A 17,510-nucleotide genomic window follows, 5' to 3' on the forward strand; every position below is an offset into this window, starting at 1 on the left:
GTCATCCTTGCATGTAGCATGTTGCGCTTCCATTTGAATCAATTGAGGCATTTCTCTGCCGTCCAGGCTTAAGGGTGGTGGTCCTCATGGTTCCTCTCTTCCATGTCACTTACACTTGCTTACAAATACTACATCACGTAAGATAATACAGTATTTACAATATGCCACGTAGCATCATGAGCTCACGATCACCGCCTCCTCATCCTAACCCCAAGCCTTGTTTTTAAAAGTCAGGAAGGATGGAGAAGTCTCCTTGATCATCACTATGGTACGACTGAGGAGTGAGAATGTGTAGTAGCTTATAAACATCACTTCTTTAGAAGGACAGCTACTGAAACACACTCCCTTTTCTTGACAGTAAACTGTCACAATTTAGACAAACAGCAAAGCTCCTGTAGTTTTGGGCTTGCTGGACCAAGAAAGGGAGGAATAAAAGAAAACACATCGTTGAATTTCTCAAAACATGGCCTCTGCAATAAAATGGAACATTCACGTTTATGAAAAACGTCTCCCTGTGATGACAATGCGTTACTTTCAGCACAGTATGCTTATCATTTTTGAAAATCTCTGACAAAAACCACACATTCAAACTCCCAAATATGGATTAAAGTGGCAGACTTGAGTCAGGAGCACAACAGAGAGAAGTGAGGCTCAGATCCAAATTAGAGTCGAGATGAAGATACTGAAGATGAAAACGGAGAGGACAGAATGAGAGACGAGGAAGAGGAATTGGCAAACAGACACCCAGCTGTGCCGCTCTGAATCAAATCCTACAGCTCATACGAGTCTAAAGCGCCGGCACGACGGCGGAATATGAAGATTGAGACGAGTCAAGAAGAGTCCACACAGAAGAGGCTGAATTATATATCTATATATAGATCTTCATTTATTTTAATATTTAAACCCACTAAAAGTTGTCAATACAACTTTTCAATGAAAGGCACAGGAAAAATCAGACACTGCTGATATTGTACTCAAAAAGAAACATTACAGTACAAAAGTGGACAGTAATTTAAGCAAATCTTTCTTGTTGTCCACACTAGGGAAATACATACAACACAACATAGACGGGGTACAGGGGGTAATTCAAAATGCATTAGCCAAACCTCTCTTTATTGCTTTTTTCCAAACCGACGTGTTTCATCTCCACAGGTCTCATAGGAAAGAGGGGGGGGGGGAGCCAAACAAAACAGCCTCCTCGCTTTCCCCACAGATGGAGGGGTGCATGTTGAGTTGCTGTAGATTGACCGTCAATCCGCTGGGCATTTAGCGTCTCGTTCACCACATCAGGACACAAGATATACAAAGCATATGCTGCAAAAGCGACTTTATTTGCAATTATGATTCAATTTGTTGGTCCAGTGAGTGTAAAATCAACCCAAACTCTAAGTGGTGTTGAAATATTCAACAGGAATACGAGGGCTGCGACGTTTTCCTTCCAGAATGCAGCAGTTGCTGGTTGTGGATTTAGACATGCAGGTTTTAAGCCAATTCTATTTGATTAACAACTGCAGCGAAGCATGAAACTTCTGGTTACCTTTTGATGTGGCATTTGGGATTTAAGTTTCTCTTGATCAAAGCAGATCATAGATGACATTTCTTCAAGTTCTATTCGCCTTCTTTTGAGAAAGATGGATAGCAGTTGCGGACGTTCAATAAAGCATGACAGATGAAAATGCACAGTATAGAGGATATCGACTGTCTCCATCTGGCATCGGCACAATTTGCAGAATTTAGTTTCACTGTAAATCACAAATACGATCAGTTATTTCTTCACCTTGTTCCCTTATGTATTACTTCCCAAAATCTATTCAAATGGATTTGCCAATTCATTTAATTCAAAAGACTTTTTTGTGTCTCCATTGAAGTTCTGGCTGTGTATCCACACTAATAAAGAATAATTTGCAATGTACACGCCACCTGCGGACGCTTGAAATTGTGATGTCAAAGCAAAAGAAGGGAAATGAATAGATGTGGATTCTGGCGGCACAGTGCAGCAAAATAAGCCGAGAGCCCATTAGCGATGGTGCACATGTTGATTCAGAAAATAAAAGTAAAACAAATCTCGCCTGGGAAAAGGAGATGAAGTGTCATCACTCTTCCCTCCTTTGGAGTTCCTAACACAACATGCAGCCTCTTTGGTATAGGCATATCTCCATCATGGGACAATTATCACTTTCCTATGCGCAGCTGCTTCTCTCGTCCTCTGGTTCCTCTTTGAAAAAAAAAATAGATTGCCACAATTCTGGATCCTGCAAATCGAGTGATTGATTAAAGAGGCAGGGAATTAGACATATACAGCTGCCTGGGGTCTATTTCACTCCTGCATGAAAATACAAAGCCCTGAAGCTACCGCCCCCTTCCTCCCTGCAGGCCCACAGCAGCGCAGTGACGCTGCCTCCACGCGCCCTGCCACCAAACAAAAATGAACGAAACGTCCTTGGATTTAACCTTAAAATCAGGGGAAAGACTTGGAATTGGATTTAACAAGAAATGAGGTTCGAGCAGGATGGAGGCGGTGCTGCTGCTGCTTGAACACATTGTCTGGTCCAATGAGTCTCTTAAAGCCCTTTCTTGTTGCTCCCCCCCCTCTCCCCACCAAATTCCTCTCCACGGACTGTGAAGAGGGGAGTTGGCTTCTCTCAATCCCGGCGCTGGCCAGAATGACTCGCTTCCTGGATCCTGTTTAACCTCAAAGCAATGCCAGTTAATAGATACAGCTTTCATGAACTTCTTTGAAATGTGATTCCTACATTTCCTGACGCAACAACTTCCTGCTCCTCTGCACGGGAGAGCGAATGACATCATGTACAAGAACCGGGGTTTGGAGGGTGTCAGGGGTTCGAGTTACTGTCTCTCAGGCTGACGCCAAGTCCATTAATTACCTGGCTGGAGCAGAAACAGAAGCGGCAGCTAGCTGTGTGAGGTACTCGCGCAGTTCCTTGGCCGCCTGGAATCGGCCGTAGCGTTTCTTGGGTTTGGTGCACTCATCCAGCAGTGCGTCTAGTTGTCCATCTTTGGCTATGTGGGCAGGGGGGTCGTGGAGGAGGCCGCCCGTCGTGCCCCGCCACGTAGCGTACCGCGACAGCAGGTTCTGGCAAACGGCGTAGTAGTTGTGGTCCACGGTGACCCTGGAGCAGAGCGAGTCCTTGGAGAATGACAGACAGGCCTCTCGGTCACACTCCTCGAAGCGGCTTTCGTACCACACGTCGTAGTTTTCCGGCTTGTCTGTAGAGAGACCAAGATAAAGTCAGATAAATCAGCCAACTCAGGAGTCCGAGGTTGCAGCAAATGACTTCATTTCGACTTCAGACTTAGTCAGGCGAGGACTAAGATTGACTATTAAAAAATGCCAACGTCACGCGGGACCCACTGGGCCAGGAACGAAACAACACCCAGCAAGACGTTATCATTTCTCTGGGGCCTTCATTCAGCCCTCACCAAATGGGCTTGTGTTTTACGCACTCACGGCTGACAAACATGAAAACTCTCACAGAAAAAGTGAGATGATGACTCAGCGTGTAGGTTGCCAGGCATGTGTCTTCTGGCACCGGCTGTTAAAAAACGAACATCGCACAATGTATTTTCAAGTTACACAGGATGAGGATCTGTACCAAGTCACAGCTCTGTGGCTGCTTGTTGTGCACTGACAGATTGTCCATTTATCCATGACTAAATAACCAGTCATCTGCCTCCACATGAAAGTCCACTTTAAAACACCCAAATCCTTTCCTAGCAGAAGAAGAAGAAAGTTGATGAGAGCGTGTTGTGGGATACAGACAAGAGGGAAGCAGACAACATTAATAACTGGATGAGAGCGATTGCTAATGTGTCTAAATGTTGTGATGGTTGTGTCCCAAGTTGTTTGGTTAGTTTCAAGTCAACTTCCCGGCGCCCACTGTAATTTAAGCTAATGGGTATTTGTGCTCACACTTCACATGGAAGACCAGCATGATAAATAGCTTCGAGCCGCCGACCGGTCCCAAACACCAACGCAACCCAAGGTGTCAAGTTAGCCAAGGAATCTGCTGCCAGAAAAATGCACACCCTGCCATGTCTCTGCCGTGAACACGTGGTGTTGGACAAATGTATTTAATCTGGTCGAAAAACAAACACATTTGAATGACCTAAATTGCTATGAAACAAAAGTTAAATCCCTGACCAAAATGGGACTCAAAGACATCATGATGATATAGCCAAAACTCCAGTATAACAAAGTAATAATAGCGATCAGTCTCCACTGCCTCTTCTGTTTTCTGATCCTGGCCACAGTCGCAGACGACAAAGTGCTATTTTCTTTTCAATGTCTTCTGCGAATTAAATATTCATGAATCTGCAAGTTTTCAAGATTTATAGAGGAAAACAAAACTTCTATCGCTGCTCAGTACTTTTGAGAGAAAGTAGATAACCTGAAATGAGAGCCATTATTTAGTGCATTGCATTAAAAAAGAAAGAGATCAATAACAGCGTGCAGAGGGGAAATGCGAAACCCAGCTTCCACAAACCCATAGTATCTCGTTGTTGTTGAAGACTCCCTCTTCCTCAGGAGTACAACTCAATCAATGGAGTGATGCCCTGTGAGCACAGACCCCCCTGTAAATCCTTAAATAGGAGGTGCACATCAACCTTAATCAGTGCAGGTGATGAAGATGGAGCTCGACCGAGGTCCAGAGAAGGAGAGAGAGCCCACACACATAAATGCATGAAGATGTAGACACATGCTCCAAAGGGAGGTGAAAGCAATTAAGGCTCCGGTGCCAACCGTACATTACACCTGAGCCGTGACTGACAGACGCCATCAGGAGGACGCCCCGTTCTTGTTTGCTTCAATTGAGTGAAGAGTACACACATGCGCGCAGAGACGCCCACACCGAAAGAATGCTTAAAAAGAAAAAGGAGGGAGGCGCTTCTCAAGGACAAAGATGAGCTCAGCACAAAATTCAAGACTTTACTGAAGACAAGATTTTGCAGTCGTTGGACGACAAACTTCCACGGGGGTCTATCGGGACAATGATGGATGAAGTTGTCGGAGAGTTGGGGAACAATGGCAAGGTCAGAGTTGAAATGAAGTCTTTAAACTGATAAAGATAAAACCTCAGCATTAAACAGGGAACTGTGGAGTGTTGTTTGGGTCTAAGAATATACTGAAGAGTTCGCTTGTCTTTGAGCATTTTCCATCTAGGGACAGCTCGCGTCAATCTCCCGTGATACACCTCTCCTACTTTCTTCAACCTCTCCAATTTGACTTGGAACTTCCATTTCAAACCCTCTTCTTAACACCCCCCCTCCTAACTCTACAACTAAATATTCAAAAATAAAAAAGGGGGCTGACACTAGGAATAAAATAAAAAAAAGGGAACAAAGGATTCACAAGCGCAGAATGAACCGTTACTGGTCTATCGAAACAGCAGTCAGTCTGCTTGGAAACATTCAAGAACAGATAGCATCCTACAACCGTACGTGACAGAAGATAGGTGTTTACTTATAGGTGGATAACTGAGATTATTAGCCAAGAGGAAAAAAGCTAGCAACCCGCTGAGGAAACAATATAGCACTTTGCAGGGTTTCCGCTACGAGCAAGGCGCACAGCCACGGCTTAAATAAGAGCCGCCAACTGATCTCCGTTTTAAGATGACACCTCATGTGATCAAACATATTTAAACAGAGTGGAAACATTGGAACAAAGGGATAACACATAACGCATCACGGATGTGGAGATGAACAAGGTGGTTTTTGGTGCGCTTTAAACTGTCAAATCCAGAAGGAAACATCTTAATGACTGAAGTCCCATACTCAAGTCGTGCATTCCAGCTGGACACATGAACAGACCGACTGGGTGAGGATGGCCGCAGACTGGAGAGAAGTCTCCCTTTATTCCCACCACAGTTTCAAAAATCCTGGCAGAAATCCCGCTTTGGGGTTCGACCCTGTCTCTAAATCTCTGCGCACTATATCTAGATGTATTTACAACACAGTGTGTGTTTACTTAAATGGGACATATTCAGTGACATATATTTTGTTCTGACAGAATTATGACACACCACTCAGTGGCACCATTAGCTGCGACCAGAGAGCCACGAGCACGCTACTAGGACTCACTACACACAAGCTCAATATGAGAAGAGGTCAGACTTGTATGCATTCTGCTCACTCCTCTGTAGGGCTGAACCGAAAAGGGACTTGGGCCCGAAATGCTTGTTAGCATGGCCGTACTAGTGGCATTGAAGAGTACGAGCTTGTTTTAACAATGCACGCCCTGTGTAAGAGTGCATTAGCGAGAGTGAGAGAGAAAGCCGATACAGCCGTGTTTCAAGCTGCTGCGTGTGTGCACGTCTGCCAGAGAGAGAGAGAGAGAGAGAAAGACAGAGCGAGAGAGAAAGAGAGGGAGGAGAATGGGAAAAGTCTGGGATTATGCAGCACGTGCAGCAAAAAGCCACTAGGGTTGAAACCCTAGTCAGACGCCCTGAACTCAATAAGAAATGACTTATTTCGCTCCACTTGTCTGAGCAAACAACAGAGATCCGTGTCTTTTTTCTGGCCCAACCCTTCGGCATCAAAGTAAATCCCACTAATTAGTTGGTTGATGGACGCTTGTTTGATTTGCAAATCAACTGGAGCTGGTTGAAATCAATTCTACCAAGGCTCCCACTGCAGGACCAGCCTCGTTGCTTTTGTAGCCGGTGGAAGGTCACTGTCTCTTTGCTAATGCTATCCAGCACTTGCTTGTCATCTTCCAGTTCTCATTAATTCCTTCTTTCTTTTTTTCTTTCCTCTCGAACTGTCGCACTTGGAAGCCATACAGACGTTCTACATCAGCTGAGAAGCAGCACATAAACATCCTCATGGCACAAACTCCGATTGGACGGAGTAAGCAGCTTGAGCCGTCGCGCTCCAAATGTTGTCCGACACATTAACCGTATCAGCATTCCCAAAAACAATCCTGACAGCCAAGAAAATTGCTTTTTTTTTTTGGGTTATAAGGTGAATGTTTCATTCAGACAAAGGCACACACCGTAATTAAGCAGGAGGGAGACATTACTGTGTGACTGAGGATACAATAACACAAGTGACTAGCAACAGAAAATATCCTGCTCACACGCCTTTCGTCTTTGGTGTAAAGCTATATACAATAATAACACAATAACATTGAGAACTTCATAAATAAAAATGTATCTCTTATCCTTCAACACCACATGTCAAACTCTGGGCCGGTGGGCCAAATCTGGCCCCCCTTGCCTTCTTATGAGGCCCAGAAGAGTGAAGAACGGAGTTTCTTGAAATAACATTCAAACCTCTATAAGGGCACCAAAAACAACCACCAATAAATCACATTGACATCATGGCCTGCAAAGATTAGTGGTCAAAATGTATCCATCGAACGAAGGAATGGCAGTGGAGGACAGTATCATTCCTGAAGCTAATCACAAAGAAGCCTGATGCTAATCCAGCACCCAAAGTGCTTAACTAAGTCACCCACCATTCACACACACAATCACACAACAATGGCAGTAGGCAATGACCCTGCATGCCATCTGAACCGACAAGAGTAAGCAGGGGTTATGTGTCTAGCCCAGTGGCATGCACATCTGGATAGGAACCAGCAACCTCTCAGTCACAGGCCGACACGATCGGAGCCTCTTGCATTACAAAGAAGTCCAACGCTGTGACTCGCAAGGCCACAATTCACTTTTTAACAGGGCCATGAGCAGTGTGTTGTCTAGCATGGTAGCTGTCAAACTAACTGGCAAGTGAAGAGTTCTTGGATGACGTTGAGGTTGTGTGGATTTAGTGTCCCGTAGACGTGAGATCTAAAATCATCAATCTGCTAAGTAGCCTCTCCATCACTGTCTTTTGATAAGGCAGATTCCACTTCGCGATTAGTGCTACATTAAGGATTTATTAAGTAGGGACTGTCGAGAGGTAAAATGGCAGTACATCATTTTACAAGGCGACACTTAAGGCATAAACTACTGCCGATGGCATGTCATGACTTTGACCTTCCGAGTCCATATGATCCACTTATAATTTTGCCTGGATATGAGGGCAGATTATTTCTGATGTGTCAGAAGAACTCGTTTCTTCTGTAGCACAGGAATGACAAGGCAGTTTAAGTGATTGAAATCATATGAATGATGGTTTTCTTTGTCCCACTGTTACACTCTGGACTTTAGATATGGGCGATATGGACAAAACAGTTAAAAATGTTCTTATTTCGGCGATAACAATAATCATCACAATAAATACATTTTTATTCTATTCCATGTGTTGGACACTACAGTCTCTCTTGAAACTGTTACATGATGAAACTTATTAGTGGAGTTTGTCTCCAACATCATTATTTGTTTATATTTAAATATAATAGTTAACTAAGTGCAGATATAAGAAATTCAATGATTCGTGTCTCTCATTGAACCGTCGTGTCTGACAAACTGCTCTGCCAGCTTTATTTAGGGGTTAAATTGAGCCGTCTGTCTGCTGTATCTCATGTCTCTTAACACTTGGCTTTAACTATAGACAAGATGCTATTGAAGAAACATTAGAAATAATTTGAATAAATGATCATTTAGTCATATTCTATTCTCCAAATCATTATACAAATTGTCAGTCCTTTGTCTTGTGTGATGAAAAACCTTTTCATAATTCTCTCTTCTAAAATGTTTTTTTTTTCAATGACCTATTGAAGATTTCACTAATACTTTGACCGCTTTTGAATTTGTTGATGGTCCCTAACTGATGCCTTTGCCTGTGAGTGTCCACAATCTGTGAACCATAATCGGGGATGCGGAAGAGGACGCCGCGGCCAATACCGGAGCGGATATCCATCCAACATCCAACTAGTGCAGCGGGAGACCTGCATGTGTTGATGTGAACTGAGGCAGACGACCGCGTCAGGAAGCCTATGAGGACCACTCCATCTAATAACGCATAATCCAAATCCAGAGACTCAGAGTCGACCAGTGTCATTATCAAAGGTACCCTGTATTAAAAATAGGTTAAAAACTACGACCGTGACCCACCACACTCTCCATGACTGTCACACGCCGGTGTTGGCTGTCAAATTCCGCGGAGCAGTAGAGTGCGGAGCGCCGTCACGGTTTCATCATGTTCATGTATGCAAGTCCAATGCAGTGAGTGAGTCACGTGTCTATTGAATTTATCGTGAGATGCAGAATTGTCATTGTGGAGATTGTGTTTGGCGGCATATCGTGTACGATACCTACTGGACATAAGTACCTTATCGCAGATGTAAACATCATACCTCTCAGAGGCTAGGAAAACCCTTCATAGAAGCAGCAGGGCATGGCTGTGGGGACCACACCAACAGAAGACAATATAACAGTTCATCACTGTAATGGGATTCTTGCAGAAATGATAGAAACACTGGACTGTGTGGTCCCCCGCCTATTGTTCTCCGGCTGCAGGGAGGAGTAAGAGTTCGGAAACTGCCAGGGTGACGATGTGGTGTGTGGATCTCTCGCCATCCTTGAGATGAGGTTTATTTTGAGAGGCAAAAAAGAAAAACTAGGGCAGTGGAGATGGCTCGTTATCTGAACTATCTTTGCTTTGATGGCAATGAGCATGTCAGAGACAGAAGGTGCGTTGGATAAGTATATTCTTAGAAGAGACTCCGAGCATGTGCAGATTTGCCAGCAGCAGACCGTCTCCTGAGAGCCCGTTCTCAAACCTTAGCGGCTACCTCTCAAGATATAGTTGGCAATTATATGTCTGACAGCATGCAGGGCTTTCTGGGAGCTTTGGTCGGCATCCGAATTAAAGTAGCACATAAGGCATTCAGAGTTAAATTCATCAGAGTAAAAGATATATCAATGTGTAATTCACTGGGGAATAGCAGGTAATTAATTTAAATTGAACACATTTTCCAGGCCAAGTTCTGGACTAGATTAGGCCTCCTCCTCTTAAATCCATTTGCAGGTTTAATAAAAGTAAGCCACAACTGTGTACACCTGCAGGCAAATACCTGTGTCCACTGGGTAGTTTGAGAAAGAAAGAAAGAAATATAAATACATAAATAAATAAATAAAAGAGTGTGTCTAAGTTCATTTCCACCCAAAGAAAACGTGGCAAGTTCCACTTTCTGGTCTACTCACTTCACAATCGTGAGGTGGCACACACAGTGCTCACAGCATCCTCTTTCCATCTCATCTCATCAGCAGTGAGATCAGGTTTTTATAACCTTTTTGCCATCATCGTCTCGCCTTGTAAGCAGCGTTATGCTTCTTTTCCAGCTCTCACAAATTAGACAGAGGAAGTTAATATGGACTTAGCAAACAATGCTTTATCCATCAACTGAAGTGAAATTTTAGGGAACATAATAAACGTTCCACCCTAATATACATATCTCAGACGACGTTACTGGGATGCAGGAATCCATTAGAAAGTGTAGAGCACTTCACAATGTAATGAGTGAAAATATGGAGAACACTTCAGCGCATGTCAAGAGCAACAGTAGATAGGAACATTAAGAAATAGTCATAGCTCATACACTGGTTAATTGTGATAACAAAGAGTCTTCACTTCCGAATCTGTGTGTTTATGTCACGGTGTACGCTGTCACTCACTCTGCTTAATCAGTCTTTTGTCCGCCACCAGTACGTTCTCAGCGTCTACAACGATGACCTTTCCGTCGCGTGGGCCGACAGCGAAGTTATCAAAGCTGACGTCGAGAAGGTAGAGGGCAAACTCGAAGTCGTTGTTCGTTAGCTGCTCAGCGATGTCCATCAACTGCCGTGCCAAGTCTACTCTCTTCTCCCAGGGCGCGTTGTAGAAGCTCCACAGCTCCTCGCCCACGTAGTTGACAGCAACCACGCGCCCGCATGCTCCCAGGTATTTGGCAAACGGCCACCCTTCATCTGATGGAAAGCTCTAGGAGAAAAAAAAAAGACAAACATAGCATAAGTGTAAACAAACGAGGATAAGCGCTGGTATATCAGGATTCTCTGTAGTGCTGGTTCGAGTGCTTCAAGCAGAAAAGTCAACTATTAACTCGTCTGGCAGAAACTAGGGCCACACCTTAGATCACCAGCTCAAGGTACATAATCAGGATTAAATCAAGTGGTCATGAGATGAGCTTCAAATAATTCTGAAGTGGGAAAAAACCCAAAAGCTGTGGATCAGTTAACCAAAATGCATATAAAGTGTTAGCGTGAGTTAGGAGTCTATCAAATGTGTTTATTTTTAGATATGAGCTGTCCATCGGCTTAATTTCTATTTTGAGTTGACAGCAAAAATATGGGTTGTGGGCCTGTTTCAGACGCCACAACTTAATAAAACCAACCTACTGCAGTACAGTCGATTGCTTGGAAGTGTATGCTGTCCATTTCAAACATGTGAAGTGTTAAGGGCAGGAATGAAATAGGTTGAGCGTGAACTGATATATGCAAGTTTTAGTTGCTTTTTTTCATCTTGGTTTAAAATTCTAACAGGGTCAAGTCAAATGCACAAGAAACACTCTGTATTGCTGGTTTAATCTAATCCATAAGAGCAGGATACACCTATCCTCATTGTAGAATTTCACTCGCATCTCTCAAGACATCACACTTTTGAGAGATTCTAGTCAGTTTTCAGTTTTAAGAATATAGGTGATGTTACTGTTCCAATAGGAAAAAAAAATATTAGTAAAAACAACCGCACACCCCTTTTCTTCTGATGAAAGTTTCACTCGACCCTACAATAAAAAGTCCTGCTAAAGCAGTCAATCTTTCACAAGCAGCGACGGAGCCATATGGTGGTTTAATGATAACCCACAATTCCTGTGTAACAAATCAGTCAACCACTGCCAGCCACCACCACCTGCTGACACAGAGAGAAAGAAGAGCGATCATGTTTCCCAGGAACATCCGGAGCCCGCATATCGCATCAGAGATATGGCAGAGAACACAACTCATCACCGCAGGTAGACTGTGAACCACGACGACGGTAATGCCTCAGTTTACACTGCTGGTAATTTAATACGTAGCCAACATTAAATGTCTGCATAAATGTTTTTAAATATGCATGGCTGCTTTAGCTGATTTAAATATTTAATGAAATGCAAATTATTCCGCAAAACACATTAAAGCCCCACCTGGTGAGTAGCTACTGTTGCTACCATGTAGAGTTTGTGGAACAAGGTGTGAAATAGAGATTGGTGAACAGAAGATAGATAACTGCTGGAGGCTAGCAACTGCATTCAATGCTGCTATGGCATTTCTGCTGAGCTCTTTCACTCTGACAATAAATAGAGACCGGTTCAACAAGTTTCACATTTTTAACTGAAATGAGTAACAGAATCTAAATCAATATTGAGAACATCAATTGAGATCATATCACTCTGTCTCTGTAAGAGTAAGTGTAAAATCAAGCTCACGTGCAGAATATTTTGTTCCCATTATCTATAAATAAAACGTGCACCACGAGGAAAGGACAGCCAAGTTGCAGTCAATGCAGTATTGGTTTAAGCCCATTTCCCTGAGGTGACACAATCAATTAGGGGCAGACAAAAGTCTGACCTGGAAACTGTCTTGCTGTAGCCCGACTGTCTGAGCTCGCCAGATTCAGCAACCACTTCCCTCAACTTCCTCAAAGCCTCTAAGATTAATGGGGAAATGTAGCGCACTCGTGAATCCTGCTGTCATGCAAAAATTGAAGCAAGATGTATCCATTTGTTTAATAAAAGTACAGGCACAGTTGATGGAGAAAGCCTAAAAATAAGGGTACAACTTGACAGCGAGACGAGTATGTGATACAACATGAGTGATGAGTAATATTGAAATCTAAAATACTGTACATCAATGCCTAATTTGTAATTGTGTTTTGATAAAATGGAAAATGGAAAAATGGTTTTGATATTGCTAAACTATTGCACCCCAACTACATATATGAGTTGATGCATATGACATGATAATATCTGATATGAAAACAGTGATACCAAGTGGTATCCAGGGGTTACCACAGCAAGTCAGCCTCCCCCACTTGAACCAATCTTGAGCATCCACCAGCGTAAAGCCCTCCTTTACCACACACATCATTACATGAATTCCTCTTGCATTTTACCTATTATAGTATCCTCATCGCCAACATTCGTTGCCCAACATGAACCCAGTCTCTCCTCTCCATGTGTCCAAACCATCTGGCCTCCCTAACTTTGTCCCAAAACTTTTCCGTAAAAGCTGCTCCTCAGATTTTTAATACACATTTTTTGTTGCCCTTCTGACTCAACTTCAACGACACATGAGCAACTTCATTTCTGGTATTTTTGTTTCTTGTGTTTGCGTCATAGCCAAGTCTCATAACCATGCATCATAGCACATCTCACTGCTGTACCAACATTATCCTCCCAGTTTCATCCTGTCTGGACTCGGTCTGTATAAGCCACCAAATAAAGTAAGCAATCAACTTCAATCAAATGCCCAATCCATTTAAGGATGTGTTGCAATGTGGACGCAACGTAACAAGCTTTCCTGAAACATTACAAGGTATGGCAGCCACCTTGACCAAAACCGCTACCCCTCTTGACTATGTCCTCTTGGAAAATAATAAATAAGTAAAAATGTTGCAACTGTTCAAAACTATATCAAAGGTGTTTAACTGGCACAAAGCCTTGACAAATTATTATTTACCCATTACATTAAAAACAGCTAACTATGAACAAGTTACAAAGAGTTTGGGAAATTCACATGAAGTAACTGGACAAATTGCACACTAAAACCAAAGAAGCCGGAAGCCGAGCATGAGAGTGTTGTCTGCAAGAGTCTGGGGATTAGGGTCTTCACATCCTACTTCTCCAAAATGGCTTTCTAATGTCAGCAGGCTATAGTGAGCTTAGATAAAATCTGGATAAACTGACGGCACCCTGTTAGGTCCAGTTTCCTTTGACCCAGATTTGAACCTCTGATTGTTTTATGCCGCCGCCGATCTAAGCTGCTCTTGGTCTTGTTGACAAAACTTGGCCTGTCCATAGTAACAGCTTAAGTGACTTCACTAAGCGCTAGGCTTCTTTCACCTCTGCAGGGTGGGCAGATGGATTGTCAGAAAACGGAAGGAGGGGGAAGAGACGGCATAAGAGACAAGGCGACAGAGAAGGCAAACCGTGGAGACAAACAGACCTTCTATTTCTTCGGTCCAGTGGACACGAGGAATAAACCAGCAAAGACCTGCCTGCTAAACACATCTCTCTCTTTGTTGTCAGGTTGCAGGCTGAATGGAAGCAAAAGTAGAGCGACAACAGATTGGAAGGGGTGGAGGGGTGGCTGAGCGGAGGGAGGAGAAGGATGAATACCCCAAGGCTACTTTCAGACACTGTCAGCAGCTGTTATGAGAACGCCTTCATGTCTGTCCAGCCCTGATACATGGTTCTTAACATAGATGTTGTCCTTTCACTGCACTGACAGGTTCATTGCCCTGCCTCGATTACTGGGTCTCCGACTAAGAGTCATCTTTACGGGTTTCAGTGTTTGCATCTAATATTCCATAATTCCACGGATGAGAGCCACTGAGCAGTTTACAAATTCATATCCATTGCAGCGGATAATAAACACCACCACATAAAGCAACTTTGCCGCACAATGCTCTTTAAGAGGCTACAGTGTACAAGCCATTTGCCTCTGCAGTGAGGTGTACGAATGGCAGAAGATAAATTACAAACTCCCCCACTGTTGTTGTGCACCATTTCTGAGCAGACTGGTGGTCATGACTCTGATGGCATCTTTCTGTAGCTCAGGCGTCCTTGAGCCGACACCGTCCCTCAAGTTGTGTCACAGCAGAGTTTGTTTTGTACAGTGTGGGAACATGGGAAATGGGCAAAAGTTTTAAGAGACACTCCAGTTGACAATCCTTTCTAACATCACTAATTAAGTTTTGGAAGACTACGTAATGCGAGGAAAAGATTTCAATAGTGTAATTCCATAATCCGAATAGAAATAAACAAAAATGCAAAAAGACCAACTACAGACACACGACAATGCGGCTGTTTGTAGAAGCCGAAAACTTAATTACTTGTTGCTCAAACTCTAGATTCTTTTCAGCAGAATTTCATACAGAGAAATAATGAGCGAGGTTTGGAGACGCTGAAAGCAAGTCTGGAAACCAGACAAAAAAAAAACAGCCTTCTCATTAGGGATGGCCTCACAGCAACTCCCGGCTCAACTCTGACTAACATAGTGTTAAAAGGTAGAAAGCACTAGGGGTGTTTGTGCTTTTCACTCCCCTCCCTATAATAAAACAGACACACCGGCATCCTTTTGGAGGGAGATGTTGGGGGATTGGAGAGGCCTGAAATGAAACAGAGCCACAGACAAATGGCCAGCCCCAAGAGGAGTAGATGAAACGAATGGAGCGAGAGGCACAGGAACACACACCTGCGTCCTGACATCTGCTGACAAAGACATGCCCTTCTACTGGACCACTAGGGAGGGGGCACGGGCGCGTGAACGGGTCCGCAAAGAGGCTCTTTGTAAGTGTGTGTGCATGTGCGTATGTCTATGTGAAATTGTATCCTTGTGCATGTGAATGACAACATGCAACGTGACCGGGGCTGATAACAACCCCTATTCAGGGGCCGAGTAAACATGAGCGGCTCCCAAGATATTGCCTTGGCTGGTTTTCCGGTACATAGACCCACCAAACACATGCACACACAGGCTAATACATACACAACCATGGAAGAGGCCTAACAAGAAAAGAAGACACAAGGCGTCCCCATCCAGCTACTTCCTGACGCTTACAGGAAATTAGTAGTTTGCCAAAAGTGTTTCATGTGTGGAGGCTGTAAAACGCCTGGAAAAGGGTGTGGCACAAATTCTCAACATTTCTGCCCACCAGGTTATAGCAAGTAGGGACAGGACTTGTCAAGAGTCAGTTCAATGCGGAAGTCTAGCCAACAAAAAACAAAAAACAGTCTGAAGCTTAAGAATAAATGATCCTAATGAAACTTAATATGCAGACACGTCTGCAAAGGTAGATTTGCTCGGCAAGACTCCAGTGGGAAAAACAAATACCATTTCCTTCCAGCTCTCCAGCTGACCTTCTACGCCAAGACGGTGTTTGGGGAGCGCTGTCTGGGTTTTGGGGGTGCTATTCATGTTTAAAATCCATTTAGTCCACTGTGATAGCACTGCGCCTACGGAGACGGCAGCAAGACTGTCTTGGCATAGTTTGTGTGCTACCACCTTTTCTTTTTTTTGTCTCCAACTGCAGCTTATTCCTCTCTCTATTATGTTCCTGAATCTGCTGCTTCCATACATAAAACACAAAGGGACCAGCCAGAGCATGAAGCAAAGGATTAGTTTAACACTAATACAAATAAAAAATGCTGGGACTCCCATTTCTTTACAGGTCTCAGGGGAGCTTGAATTTGTCACACAACGTGACACCAACTTCACATTGAGGTCCCGCAGAAAGAAGGAAACAACTTGATTTACCTCAACTTTACCACTCAGCTTTGACTACAGAATCTATCCAGGTGTCCATCGACCTCATCCTAGTTTATTTAATGAATGTTGATGAACTCTTGTTGGTCATAACAACTCTTTGTCAATATGGAATGACTGTGAAGAAAAACTAAATGTTTAACAAAGTCACTTCCTACAACAGCACTTTTGAAGATGGCTACACCAGCACTTCCTGAAAACATCCAAGAAAACAAAAATGTGCACTTGTGTCTGGGCTTTTCTGCTTGTGTGAGCAAATTTGCTGTCTTTGTTGCACGGACTGCATTGAATTTGGAAGGAAGAATTTGTCTTCTAATAGGTGACATTTTATGAAGTAACTATAATGAATTGAGAACACCTCAGTTGAGGTAAGATTGTGGTAACTCTTTTTTTAATCATATTTATGCTAAGATCCAATGTGCTTACATGTTTATAGTTCAGTTAAATTAATATACAAAAGACAGATCTTTGAAAAAAAAATAATTTAAATGAGGTCATGATATGAACTTCACAATTTAAAGGAGAGCTACTACTTAAGATTGTCTTTAAAAAATCACTTACAGTTAAACTTCCATATTGCTGACACATTAAAAGACACATTTTTTGCTGAAGTAGAATTGAACATATTTCTGCAGCTGCTGAGCCAAGCTTAAATGCTTTCAATGAAATGTCATTTTGGTGCTCTACATCTGCTAAAAACGGTTCATGCAATCACGGGGAATAACAGCAAATATGGTGCCGTTTACCCCAGTGATTGACGCATGGAGGGCCAAGAAAAATTACAATCTTCAGACCTTGACAAGTCGACGCCTCTTATTAACCTCCATGTTATAGACTGGCAGAGAAAAGCCCTGACACTAGCTCTTGTCTTGAGTTGTCTTGTCTACAAAAACAAACACAAAAAAAACAGTCAACATTTTTTATGATTATCCTTCCTTGTGCTTAGGGCTTCGTTTATCAGGTCAATTGAGAATGTAAACAGATCGTTTCATAACATTAACCGATTTTTTGTAATGCTGCCAACAATCCATAAAGCAACACACAGCCTTTTCACAAATAAATTGGCTGTTGCATCATTGGAAA

At 43.1% G+C, this 17,510-nt stretch overlaps 1 protein-coding gene across 1 annotated transcript in view; it reads right to left on the reverse strand.

Annotated features, from left to right (window-relative positions):
* Positions 1 to 862: 862 nt before the first annotated feature.
* dipk2ab (divergent protein kinase domain 2Ab) overlaps positions 863 to 17,510 on the reverse strand; it is a 35,111-nt gene continuing 18,463 nt past the window's right edge. The window contains exons 3-4 of the mRNA XM_053859312.1: positions 10,581 to 10,884; positions 863 to 3,228 (exon numbers count right to left, since the gene is read on the reverse strand). Of these exons, the coding sequence (XP_053715287.1) occupies positions 2,882 to 3,228; positions 10,581 to 10,884 (651 nt within the window). The 3' untranslated portion in view covers positions 863 to 2,881. The remainder of the gene's footprint in view (positions 3,229 to 10,580; positions 10,885 to 17,510) is intronic.

The sequence above is a fragment of the Synchiropus splendidus genome, chromosome 3 (genome assembly GCF_027744825.2).
Source record: "Synchiropus splendidus isolate RoL2022-P1 chromosome 3, RoL_Sspl_1.0, whole genome shotgun sequence".
Classification (NCBI taxonomy): domain Eukaryota; kingdom Metazoa; phylum Chordata; class Actinopteri; order Syngnathiformes; family Callionymidae; genus Synchiropus; species Synchiropus splendidus.